Source organism: Bos mutus, chromosome 5, assembly GCF_027580195.1.
Source record: "Bos mutus isolate GX-2022 chromosome 5, NWIPB_WYAK_1.1, whole genome shotgun sequence".
Classification (NCBI taxonomy): domain Eukaryota; kingdom Metazoa; phylum Chordata; class Mammalia; order Artiodactyla; family Bovidae; genus Bos; species Bos mutus.
Genome location: NC_091621.1, coordinates 103153149 through 103165768, shown reverse-complemented (window position 1 = coordinate 103165768; position 12620 = coordinate 103153149). Strand labels below are relative to the sequence as shown.

The 12620-nt window shown below is 50.1% G+C and overlaps 1 protein-coding gene across 1 annotated transcript in view; it reads left to right on the top strand.

Moving 5' to 3' along the window:
- TBC1D22A (TBC1 domain family member 22A) overlaps positions 1-12620 on the top strand; it is a 259689-nt gene that overhangs the window by 110053 nt on the left and 137016 nt on the right. The window contains exon 8 of the mRNA XM_070371426.1: positions 6306-6420. Within this exon, the coding sequence (XP_070227527.1) occupies positions 6306-6420 (115 nt within the window). The remainder of the gene's footprint in view (positions 1-6305; positions 6421-12620) is intronic.

The window sequence follows — 12620 nt, the reverse complement described above, 5'->3', positions numbered from 1 at the left end:
GTAAAACAAATCAGAGCAGAAAGGTTTCCATAACATACCTGTCCAATGTAAAGAAAAAATTAAAAATTACTTCCACATGTTCACTGTCATGAAAGCTGAGTGATAAAGAATTGATGTCTTTGAACTGTGGTGTTGGAGAAGACTCTTGAGAGTCCCTTGGACTGCAAGGAGATCCAACCAGTCCATCCTTAAGGAGATCAGTCCTGGGTGTTCATTGGAAGGACTGATGCTAAAGTTGAAACTCCAATACTTTGGCCACCTGATGCGAAGAACTGACTCATTTGAAAAGACCCTGATGCTGGGAAAGATTGAAGGCAGGAGGAAAAGGGGACGACAGAGGATGAGATGTTTGGATGGCATCAGCGACGCAATGGACATGAGTTTGAGCAGGCTTCGGGAGTTGGTGGATAGGGAGGCCTGGCGTGCTGTGGTCCATGGGGTCACCAAGAGTCGGACAGGACTGAAGTGAACTGTCCACTGTGAAGCTGATGAGACAGCCAGGCTGGCATCGTCCAGGTCACTTCTCTGTCCCTCCCCAGACTTGTCTGTGTCCCCCAACAAGGAGCTCTTTCCTGGATTTTTGGTAAATCATTCTCTTGCTCTTCTCTAGGTTTGTGGCGTGGGTTTGTGTGTGTTTCATCTGTTTTCACTCTTTATTCTTGGTGGGGTTGTGCTCAGCGTGCCCCTTGTCAGCACTCTGTATTCCAGGGCTCCGGTGCTCAGCCCCAGCCCCTGCACCCACCGCGTGGCTCATCTTCACTGCTGCGTAGTCTTGCCTGTGTCTCCTGTGGTTTATTGATCCAGCCCAGGGTGAAGAAGCACCTGGCTGGTGTTCGTTCTGGTGCTTTCTCTCTCAAATACGTCACACGACTTACTAAATCTCTTTATAGATATATTTTTAGGAAGTGGCATCTTTTTGCATTTTAGTAGCATTGTCTAATTTGTTAATGACAGTATATAGAAATGCAGTTGACCTTTGTAAGTTAATTTTATATCTGGCAAACAGTAATCTTTTATCAATTCTAATGTTCTGTGTGTAGGTGTATTTGAGTTTTTAAAGAAGTTAATCATATGGCTTATGAATCATGATAGCTTCATGTTTTCTTTCTGTTCTATATATCCATGCTTGGTTTTTTTTTTCCTCCGCTGGCCAAGATTTCCACTGCAGTATTGAATATTAGTGTTGAAGGCAGGCACACCCTGGTGTCATTCCAGTTTTGAAGAAGCCTGCGCCGTTGACTTGGGGTGTTTGCTCCCGGTTTTGTAGATGGCTCGTGTTAAGGCTGGAGCCTTGCTTTGCTCAGGGTTTTAAAGTCCTCAGTGGCTGCTGAGGTTTTACCGCCTCCTTTCCCACTTGTCGTCTGAGGTGAGAATAGGTCTTTGCTCCTTTATTCTGTTGATACAGTGGATTTTGTCAGGCGACTTCCGAGTAGGAAGGAGAGTGTGTGTTCCTGAGGTAAACCCAAATTGGCCAGGACGGATGTTTCACTGCCTCACAGGATTAAGAGTGTCAGCATCTCACGTGCTGAACCGCCCGAGGGGAAAGGCTGGCCGCGCTCTAAAGGGACAGACGCTCTGACCGCGTCCGACTCCTCGGCTGCGCTCCGGCACGCAGCTCCATCTGCCGTGCCGAGCGTGCGGTCTGACGACGGTGACAGCGTGATGTGTCGTCTGAAGGTGTTGTTTCTTTTCTGTACTTCAGTTCTGAGCCTGATGAAACGTGTGTGCTTTGCCAGCCCGTCAAGTGACTTGAGCACAGAACGTGGGACGGAAATCCCCACATCTCAAGGAGGTGAGGGTGGAGTAATTCACCACCCAGCGTGGTGCGGCAGCGGCTTCAGAGCGCGGTATTATTAACTGGATTGTAAACCTGCATTCGGTGTATATATTATGTGATGGATGGCTGCCGATTAATCTACGTTTTAGATTTGTTATGGACTCTTACTTTTGTCTCATTCATCAGATGTTGTAATTCGTTTGGGGGGAGCGTCCCCTCAGCCGTGGTGCGAGCACCTGTGTTATAAATTTCTCTGCTTTCTGAGCCCACATGGCTCCTGGATTTCAGGAGATATAAATCCCACAGGTCTTCTCAACACAATCGTATATTTTGTTGTTATTCTCACAGAAATCATCTCCACGGCGCTTGATACACTGGGAAGTCATGTTGCCGATGCATATGGTTGAATTATGATGCTTTCGCATTTTCGAAATCAGATTTTTTTTCCCCCAAGTAATCATGAGCACAGCAACGTTTTCAGTTTCAATATATTAAATTTTTTAGAATGCAGAACATCTCAGCTCTCCAAGTGCATGGCGTGTCGGCACCCTGGTCCTGCTATGGAGGCGCGTGAAGGTGGTAATATGTTTGCAGAGTCAGGACAGAAGGAGCTTCTCCACGGGGCCCTCTTGAGCTGCTCCCCGGGGCCCTCTGTGGAGGAACGCTGGGCTTTCAGGGAAAACCTGGCCTGTGATCAGGTTCCGGAGGCTGGGAATGCCTGGTGCCTTCTCACGTTTTCAGTGCAAGTGGTGCTGGTGGTAAGAGTAGCAAGTGTTTTCATGATTGTTGACGAGGGTCAGTTGGTCTGTAGAGAAGGTACTTGGGGAAGAGTTTGAAGTCTGAACTGCATTTGATGAATTCCTCCTCTCTAACGAAGGTAGACCTCAGGGAATGTCAACAGAACTTTAATAGCAAATATTACCAAGTAAATATTCATCGCTAGGGCCATCTTGTATCGTTCCGTGTTCTCATTAAACACGTGCACACACGGAGGGCACGCTTCCTTCACTGGCAGACAGCACCGCTGCTCACACCCACAGCACACCGGCTTAGGCGCGAACTCGCGTCCCGTGTCCGCCCTTCCACGTCTGCTCTTTCCTAAGCTGCCCCGCGTCTACTGACAGCCTCGTGCAAGTCGAGTGCACCGTCCTCACCCTTCCTGTGACAGCTCTTAGTGAAATGCCTGGGTTTTGACACACGGAGCCGTGGGGACTGTGGCCCCTGCAGAAATGCCCGTGGCTGCCTGCTGGGCACGCGATGACCTTGCTGGGCTCCGTTGGTGCGTGTGTGAGCCTGGGGCCCTGATGCCAGTGGAGAATCAGCCTGTGGGGCGCTGACTTTGTCCCCGTCACAGGTGGACTCAGGGACGGTGGCCAGGGGCAGGGCCGTCTGTGGGGACGCTGGACTGTGCAGGGGACACTGAGCTGCTGAGGCCACCTGGTTCCCGCCCCGGGACACCTCTCCTTTCTGGCCTTTAGGCACCTCGTGGGAAGCCGGCCCCATACCCCAGGCTGGCTGGCCCTCGCCCTGGGGCCCCTGTGGCCCCAGAGCTGCCCCCATGAGCCACTGTCCACTGGACCTGGGATGCCAAGCTGACTGTGAGGTGCCCCTCGGAGTGGGGGGCAGGGCTCTCGCTGCTCTGTGGATCCTGCAGGCCCCACCCCAGCCAGCACTCTCCCTCAGCCCCCCTCAGCTGCAGGCAGGTCAGGACTCAGGGCTCCCCTCTCTCCTTCCGGATTCTTGCTCCCCGCCGTCACCAGGCACGCTGTCTGTGTGGACACCTTCCCTGCTTCATTACACTCAGTGCAGCTTCCCTGAGAGTCCAGACGAGGCTGATCTGTCCATCGGCTTCTGTCCGCCCTCAGCCAGATGCTGCTTCATGTTCTGGGCGGTGGGTGGTCCCACAGTGGGGCTGGAGGGAGTGCGGGGACCAGGGCATGCGCCCGCAAGGGCAGGTGGGGGGCCTGGGACCGCGGGTGGCTTGGTTGGGATGGATCCAGCTGTGGACCCTTGGTGTCCCCAGCGCACAGGACAGTTACTGCCAAGAGAGAGGCTGAAGGACGTTTAAGCAAGTGGTTCACCTTTCCTTTCTGTCTCCCTCTTCCGCTCTGAGATGTGTAAATCATGGGAGTCTTTCTTATTCTCTAAATTAATAGCTGTTGTTATAGGGAAATAACATGCAAGATGACGAGAGGCTGTAGGTGCGGCCTCCCGGCTCTGATTACCTGGGGAGGTAGGGGTGCTGCCTGGATAGGTGTCAGGTCAAGGGCACGCGAGCACCAGAGCCGCTGGGGATGTTGTTTATGGCGTGGAAGCTGGTGAGGGCTCCGGGCAGCTGTCGGGCCTGTGTGGAGTTGGGGCAGGCGGGCCTGGAGTCACGGCTTCGAGGAGGACGTGCACACCCGTCCCCTCCACCAGGCATGCTGGTGCTGAGGGGCAGACCCGCGGGCTTTGCCTGGCTCCTCAGCAGGTTCTTTCCACGCCCCTGCTCGACCGGTGGCTGGGAAGGAGGGAGACCTGTGCAGGGCAAGACAGAAGGTCCCCCGTGCGGGGTGCTAGGCCGTCTTGCCAAGACTGTGGGCCCTGATTCTCAGCCACGCATGGCTCCGTCTGCCTCTGTTCGCTTTGGAAGGCTCCTCTCTCCTACTGCCGTCCGAGCGGCTTGTCATCAGCATCACAGCCCGTCGCCTCCTCGCTGGTCTCTGTCCACCAGATGCCCCTGGAGCCGATCCCCGCTCCCAGTCCGTCTCCCATCATGGACTCGGAGGGGGGGCCTTGAGGTCCCGGCTAGTGGGCCTTGCAGGTCTGGAGCGTCACCGCTTGATGGAGAAGCAGGATTCGGACGGTGGTCCAGCGACCAGGAGGTGCCTCCAGGTGTCGTCGGTCCAGAGGGACCCGGGACGGGAAGGCCCAGGGACACTGCCGGCCGGGGCCTCACGAGCAGGAAGCCGTCGGCCTTCCCCAGCGGGTGGGGAGGGGGCAGATGGCGGCCCAGCCACCCAGCGGTGTGGCTTGAGCTGGACGCCAGGGCCGGGGACCAGCACAGAGGAGGTGGCAGCCTGGTGGGCCCAGTGCAGCTGGGCTTTGGGAGCTGGCGGCAGAGGGTCAGAGCCAGGGCAGCCAGCGCGCGGTGTTGGGGGCGGGGGCCTGGAGCCAGGAGCCTGGAGCCGGGGAGGCCGTGAAGCCGCGTGTGCGTGCGTGTGCGCATGCGTGTGCGTGGGTGACGACGCGGTGGGGCCCTGGTGAGACGCCTCCTGAATGCAGGTGGAGGATGGTGCGGGGCGTGAGGAGGGGAGGCAGGATGGACTGGGTGTGAGTGGCGAGGAGAGAGGAGCTGAGACGGCGCCAGGGTGGTGGGTCCTCGGACGGCGGCGGGAGCCAGGCTGACGGGGACGCCTGCATCCAAGGGCCGGGAGCGTCCTGCGGTTTAAGGGGGCGTCCGTTGCGTCATTGTGTGTGGAGTCTAAGAAGTGACGCAGATGAATCCATACATAAAAAAGAAGCATCAGACGTGGGACACAGACCTATGGGGACCGAAGGGGGGAGTTAAGGGAGTGATGCGTGAGGAGTGTGCGGTTAAGAGGTGCAGACTCCTGCATGTCAAATAGGTGAGCAACAAGGATTTACTGTTCAGCAGTCGACTGTGTGCAGCATTTTGTAATAAACTGTAATAGGAAATAACCTGAAAAAGATCTATTAAAAAATCGACCACGTTCAGAGACACGAAGGATAAATCGGTGTTTGCCAGAGGAGGCTGGGACGTGAAATGGGTGAAGGGCGTCAGAATAGAATAGACAAGCGGCAGGGCTGTCGCGTGCAGCCCGGCGACCACAGTGCACGACATTTACCACCTCTCTGAACGTCGTTAAGAAAATCAGTCTTGGAAGTCCTCGTCACAAGAAAAGAAGTCCTACGGCTGTGTGTGGTGGTGGGTGTTAACCAGACTTACTGTGCCGGTCACCTCGGAATATAGGATTTACAGATATTCAGTCGTTATGCTGACAGCTGGAGCGAATATGCTGTTACCTGTCAGTTGTGAAAAAGCATCTGGTGAGGGAAGCTTAGGGCGTCGGCCATCCCCTCCGTCCCACCTGTCCCTCTGCCCATTCATGCCCATTCACGTGGGCAGCCAGCTGCTGACCTCCCCCTGCCCACCTGCCCACCCGTCCATTCCTCTGTCTGCCCCCCCACCCCCGCTTCCTGAACTGCCAGGCCAGGTGCCGCTGCGCCTGCTGGCCGAGTCCAGGGCGGCCACACGCAGCGGTTACCCGCGGGGCTGGGAGGCCAGAGAGTGAGTGTCTCTTGTAGGAGCCAGCTTGTGTGGTGGGACTGAGCCCAGGGCTCCAGGACGTTCTTCCATGCTGCTTGTGAGTCTATTAAAAAAAATCAAGATAACTGGAATTTAAAACAGTTGTATTTTATATTAGAGACTGAAAAGTATCGGTAACGTGTGTCCTAAGGATGCACACACTTAAAAAGTTTCTGATGTGTTTGCTTTCTGCTCCACCAGTGTTCACTTTTCTTTCAGATTTTTGAAAGGATACTGTTCATATGGGCCATACGTCATCCTGCCAGCGGATATGTTCAGGGGATAAATGACCTTGTCACTCCCTTCTTTGTAGTCTTCATCTGCGAGTACATAGGTAAGATCACAGCATGCATGGTGCTTTCTTCTCACAGACATTAAACGTGGACTTCAGTGGCCTGACCATGTTGCTCTGCATAATTACACCCGTGCTGAAAATTGCTGTTAATTTTAATGTTATTAGTGACGGCCATTAATAATATTGGAGAACAATAGTTTTATCACTGATGCCCGCTTTGAAAAAGTCCTTAAATCCACATGCTCAACCACTGAAGACATTGAGATGTGTTTATTATTATTAATATCTTCTTTTAAATAATAAATGAGGAGAAATGTAATATATTCGAGGAGCGTGGTTTTGTGTTGATGGCCACAGAGCACTGGCTTTAATGATTTGGATTTAAATGGCTACGGTTAAGGTGATAGGCTATTAGTTGGATGTTTTGCTTATAAGCTAAAAACCGAATCCTCTTTAATTGCATTTCTGCAGCGTTTATCACTGGTTTGCCTTTGATATACTAGTAGCATTTAATTTTATGGGAATATTAATTACATGCAAAATAATTGGCTTAATGGGCTTTAGGTTGGGTTACACTGTCTCTGAGTATTGCGTATTCTTTCTTCCGTTTATGTTGCAGCAGGTAGCCAACTGTAGCATAACTTTGCCTGGTTTATGTTTCAAGTTGAAAAACCGTTCTGATGATATGTGTGTGAGATCTACTTTTTAATTCATCTGTGGACAGAAATGAAACACCACAGGACGGGTTTACTCTTGAGCGGTAGCGTTTTGTTTAAAACTGGTGTTACTTTGTCTTCACGTGAACCTTCCTGCCTTGGTGTTTGTCATTGTGGTTATTTTTTAGGTTGTGTTTTAGCCATCTCAGTGTTAGGTCCACTTCGGATTCTCGCGTTGCTGTAATCTGAAGAGTGAGGTTGACTTGAGACCAGGTGGTCCCCTGACGGCGCCCGCTTCTCATCCATTTTGTGGTCCATTTTGTGGCCACCCCTCTCCCATCGCTTGGAGTCTCATGGGAGCCTCTCCGTTGCTAAGCAACCAGTGATCCCGGGCTGCTCCCCCATCATCTGTTCAGCAGGGAGAGGCCGCTCTGAGCCTGCCTGCCTCTCTGTTTCTCGCTTCCTCGTTTGACAGATAATGAAAGTGTTCTTAATGATCCTAGAACAGTAGGAGCTCTGTCAGTAGACTTCAGAGCTGTTAATTGAAAGAAGAAGTTCAACTGAGATGTGATTAGAGAATTGATATTCCATGTTAAATAGACCATTTAATTAATGTGGTAAATAAGTTTGTCCTAACGAGTCTAGCACCAATGTAGGTTGTAAGACCCAAGCGATCCTTGGTGCATTTGTCTGAATCATCAGCAGGCCGGGATGAAGGGACATGACCGCGATGTTAATTGTCCAGAAGAGAGGAAAGCTGGAGAGAACAATTTGTGTTCAAGTGTTGCCTTCAGGTAAACTCAGAGACTCTTCATGCCGTGAGCACACACAGTCGTGCGCGCACACACACACATATGCACACACACATATGCACACACACAGGCGCACACACAGGCCCCCTGGGGCTGCCGGCAGTCAGGTCTCTTCCAGCTCCTCACCCTGCTGTCCCGCTGTTGAAGGACACACGCAGGTGCAGCAGCGCCAGCCCCCGCCTCTGCAAGCACGTGTGGAACAAATCCTCAGCTCCTTGGAAGAAAAGCTACGACCAATCTAGACAGCATGTTAAAAAGCAGAGACCTTACTTTGCCAGCAAAGATTTGATTAGACAATCAAAGCTATGGTTTTTCCAGTAGTCATGTATGGATGTGAGAGTTGGGCTGTGAAGAAAGCTGAGTGCAGAAGAATGGATGCTTTTAGAACTGTGGTGTTGAAGACTCTTGAAAGTCCTTTGGACTGCAGGGAGATCCAACCATTCTGTCCTAAAGGAGATCAGTCCTGAATATCCATTGGAAGGACTGATGCTGAAGCTGAAACTTAGTACTTTGGCCATCTGATGGGAAGAACTGACTTACTAGAAAGGACCCTGATGCTGGGAGAGACTGAAGGCTGGAGGAGAAGGGGACGACAGAGAAATGAGATGGTTGGATGGCATCACTGACTCCATGGACATGAGTTTGAGTAAACTCTGGGAGTTGGTGATGCACAGGGAGGCCTGGCGTGCTGCAGTCCATGGGGTCGCAAACAGTCGGACACGACTGAGCGACTGAACTGAACTAAACTTTGGGATGGAGCCCCTGGTCACGGTTGGGCCCTGGAGGTGTCTGTCACCCCCGAGGGGTGTCTGAGGACGAGAGTCAGGAGAGCTCTGGGGACCTCGGTGGCGGGGGTGGGTGTGTGGGTGGTCCAGATCCAGAGGCTGGAGAAGGCCGCTGAAGCCAGCGGGGGGAAGCCCGAGTGGCTTGTCGCTCCAGGAACGTGTCACGTGCTGGGAGAAGACAGTGGAGGAGGGCTCAGTGCAGGGGAGCTGGCCGCTTCTCGGGGCTATGGGCTGGGCAGCAGGGCTGGGTCCTGTGCTTTCCTCTCCAGGCTCCACTGAGCCCAGGGGTCCCAAAGTCTGGGTTTGGCTGGGGGGAAGGAGGCCTCTGTGGCCTTACGCAGCCGCGTTTCGCTCTGTCCTCTGCGGGGGCCAGATGCTGCTTTCCCGACACCCCTCGGAGGTGTCTGTGCCTCTGCACTCCCACCAGGCCAGCCTGGGGACGGGGCGCAGGCCCACGGCAGTGCCGGGTGGGACAGCTGTCTGCGGGGAGCTCCTCTGAGTCTTCGCTGTGTGTTTTATTTCTGTAGTTCAGAACATGTTACATAGAAAATTCTGTTTCGCGCCTTTTCCCGTTTAACCTTAGAACATGAGCTTGTCCCTGTAACATTAGCTTGTTCCTGTATTATTAAGAGATCTTGGTAAAGATCGTTTCTACCTCCTGCACAGAATATTCTGCTGAGATAATGTAGCATAATTCATGAAACCCTTCTAGTGTTGTTGGAGTTTTTAAGTTCTTTTCCCCCTAGGCATGGTGCAGTTTTTAAGTATTTTTCAAACAGGGGCTGTCATATTCATTTTAGCAGTGTTAAATCCTATTTAAGATTAAGAACCATTATTCCGTCACCTTGAATCCCACAATTTAAGTAGAGAGGTATATTTTAGTTGAACTAAGTGGTTTCAGCAGAGCAAAACACGAAGCAGCATTCCCACAACCCCACGCCTTTGTCCTGCGTGCTCCTTAAATTTAGAAGCTGCCCTGACCAGCTCGTGTGGACTCGCTGTGGACCAAGTCCTCAGGGTGCCTGGGAGTGGGTCGGCACGTAGGAGGAGCGTTTCACAGCTGATTTTCATCACCAGCATGTGTAAGCTCTGATCGGTTTGATATGGCATTTTCTGGTAAAATAAATCACTCTTGAAAGCTAATACGGAAAGTGGCTGAAATGACAGTGTGTTTCCTTACAAACATTATGGATACTTTTTTACTGTTGTTGTTTCTCAGTCAGTAAGTCACGTCTGACCCTTTGTGACCCCACGGACTGTAGCACACCAGGCTTCCCTCTCCTTCACTGGAGTTTGCTCAGATCCATGTCCTTTGAGTCAGTAATGCTTGTCTAACCGTCTCATCCACTGCTGCCCACTTCTCCTCCTGCCTTCAGTCTTTCCCAGCATCAGGGTCTTTTCCAATGAATTGGCTCTTCGCATCAGGTGGCCAAAGTATTTTCAGTCCTTCCAGTGAATGTTCGGGGTTGATTTCCTCTCGGATTGACTGGTCTTATCTCCTTGCCGTCCAAGGGACTCTCAAGAGCCTTCTCCAGCACCACAGTTTGAAAGCATCGATTCTTTATTTTTGCGTTACTCTTTATAAGTGAGCATCTCAAAAGTACAGGTTGTTTTCGAGCAGGTTACTTTTGCCCAGAGAAGACGCTTTAGCATGCATTTCCTGGATACCGGAGCGCACTGGGAGTGGATTTAGTGTGGGGTCAGCAAGAGGAGTAAGTCCCCAAACCTGGCTGGGACACAGAGGAGGAGCGCTGAGCGGGTGGGGTCTGCTGCCAGCTGAACAGCTGTGCGGCCATCTTTCTTCCGCCTTGTCCACGGTCGGTGTGAACCGGCTCTGAGTGACAGTGAGGGTGAGCTGTCGCCGTTTCTTATTGATAAATTACGGTCTTAGAAGCAGTTGTCTACACTTTCTCTGTTTGCGTTTATGTCTTTCCTACTTGCACCTCGTTTTCCCGTGTCTTATATGAACCAAGGCTGCTGCTAAATGCCTCTTTCACTGGCTTCCTTTAGTGTTCCTCACCTAACACACTTCTGCAGTTCACAGCTCATCTCAGAAACATTTTAAAGGTAGAAACGAGAGCATCTGAGTTCCGGACGTTTCCTGTGGCAGTTCTGTTCCGTGTGAGGGAGTGGAGAACAGAGGGCCCTGGAAATGCCAGTGGCTCAGAACCAGAGGGAGGGGCTGCTGGTTTTGCAGCCCCCTGAGGTGACAGTCAGGTGCGCTGTGCTTTCATAGCCCATAACTTGTATGTAGTCAGATTTTCTGTTTAAAAACATCTTGGCGATGATCAAAGTAATGGACTTACACTAAAAATTAAAAAATCAGAAAACTCATTAACAGTATAGCTCCTTGTCTCAGAAGCTGTCATTGGGACATTTTACTAATTTCCTTCTGGTCTTTTTGCCAATGTACTTTTTGCATTGCAGCAATTATATTATGCATGCACATTTTAGTACTGCTTTTTGTTTTAATTTCTAAGCATTTCCCAGAGTCATTAAGCTTTTTTAAAAAATGTCTTTCTAGAACATAGTGACATACTCCTTCCAATAATGTGAAGGAAACGCAGACAGAAGATCAACAAAGGAGCAGAAAGAAAACTGAGCACCTGGAAATCACTGGCCCTCAGAGAGGTCTGCCCCATCGTGGCAGGATCCCATCTTCCCAAGTGCACGCACAGCGCTCTCCAGCGTAGACCATATGCTAGGCCATAAAGCAAGCATCAGTGCATTTGAAAGGGTAGAAATCATATAAATTGTGCTCTGATCATACAGACATTAAGTTAGATATCAGTTACAGAAGAAAATGTGACAAATATGTGAAAATTTTAGAATACAGTTATAAAGAAGCAATGAGTCAAAGAAGAAGTCACAGCATACGGAGACTTAGGGGAGGCAGCTAAAGCACTGCTCCAAGAGGTATTCACATTAAAGAGAGCATCTCAAGGTATTAACTTGAGTTTTCAATTTCAGAAACTAGGAGAAGAAGAGCAAATTAAAGGCAAAACAAACAGAAGGTGGGAAATAAAGGCTAGAACAGAAATAAATGAAGTAGGGAATAGAAAAGCCGTAGAGAAAACTCAACAAAACCAAAGCTGGTTCTTCAAAGAGGGCAACAAAATGCTGGTCAACCTTTGGCTAGATTGACCTGGAAAAAAGGGAAGAAGGCTTAGATCATTAAAGTTATGAGTGGTTTCAAAAATAAATGGCATTAAGGAAATGCTGTGAATAACTCTCTAAATTAAATTAGGATGTAGATGAAATGGAGATGCTCCTAGAAAGGCACGGATTTCCACAACTGACTGTGATGGTTAATGTTGTATAAATTTGGCTAGGCTGTGGTGCCCACTTATTTGGTCAAACACCAGTCTAGATGCTGCTGTGAAGGTATATTTTGACGTGGTTAACATATACATTAGTCGTCTTTGAATAAAGCAAATTACCCTGCATAATGTGGGGGTGGGCCTCATGTAATGAATTGAAGGCCTTAAGAGCAAAGATGGAAATTTCCTGAAGAAGAAGAAGAGGAAGAAATTCTCCTTACAACATAGGAATCCTGCCCGAGTTTCTAGCTTGCTGACCTGGTCTACAAATTTCAGACTTGCCAGTCCTCATAATTGTGTAAAGCTATATCTTAAAATAAGTTTCTGTGTCTCAGTATAATATAATGTTTATTATAATTTATTTATCAATATTTATATGGATGTATAAATATAAGAGCAATGTACGTAAGAGATTAAAGGAGTAATTTAAAAAATCCCCACAAAGAAGAGCCTTGGATTAGCTGACTTCATTGGTGAATTCTGACAAATATTTAACAAAGAATTAGCATCACTCCTTCACATACTGTTACAAAAAGAGGAGAGAGGAAATACCTTTCAGTTCATTCTCCTAGGCCATTATTATCCTGATACCAGAACGAGACAACGATCACAAAGAAGGAGCACATGTAACAAGCCTCAGTGAAACACTGAGGAACGGAATGCAGC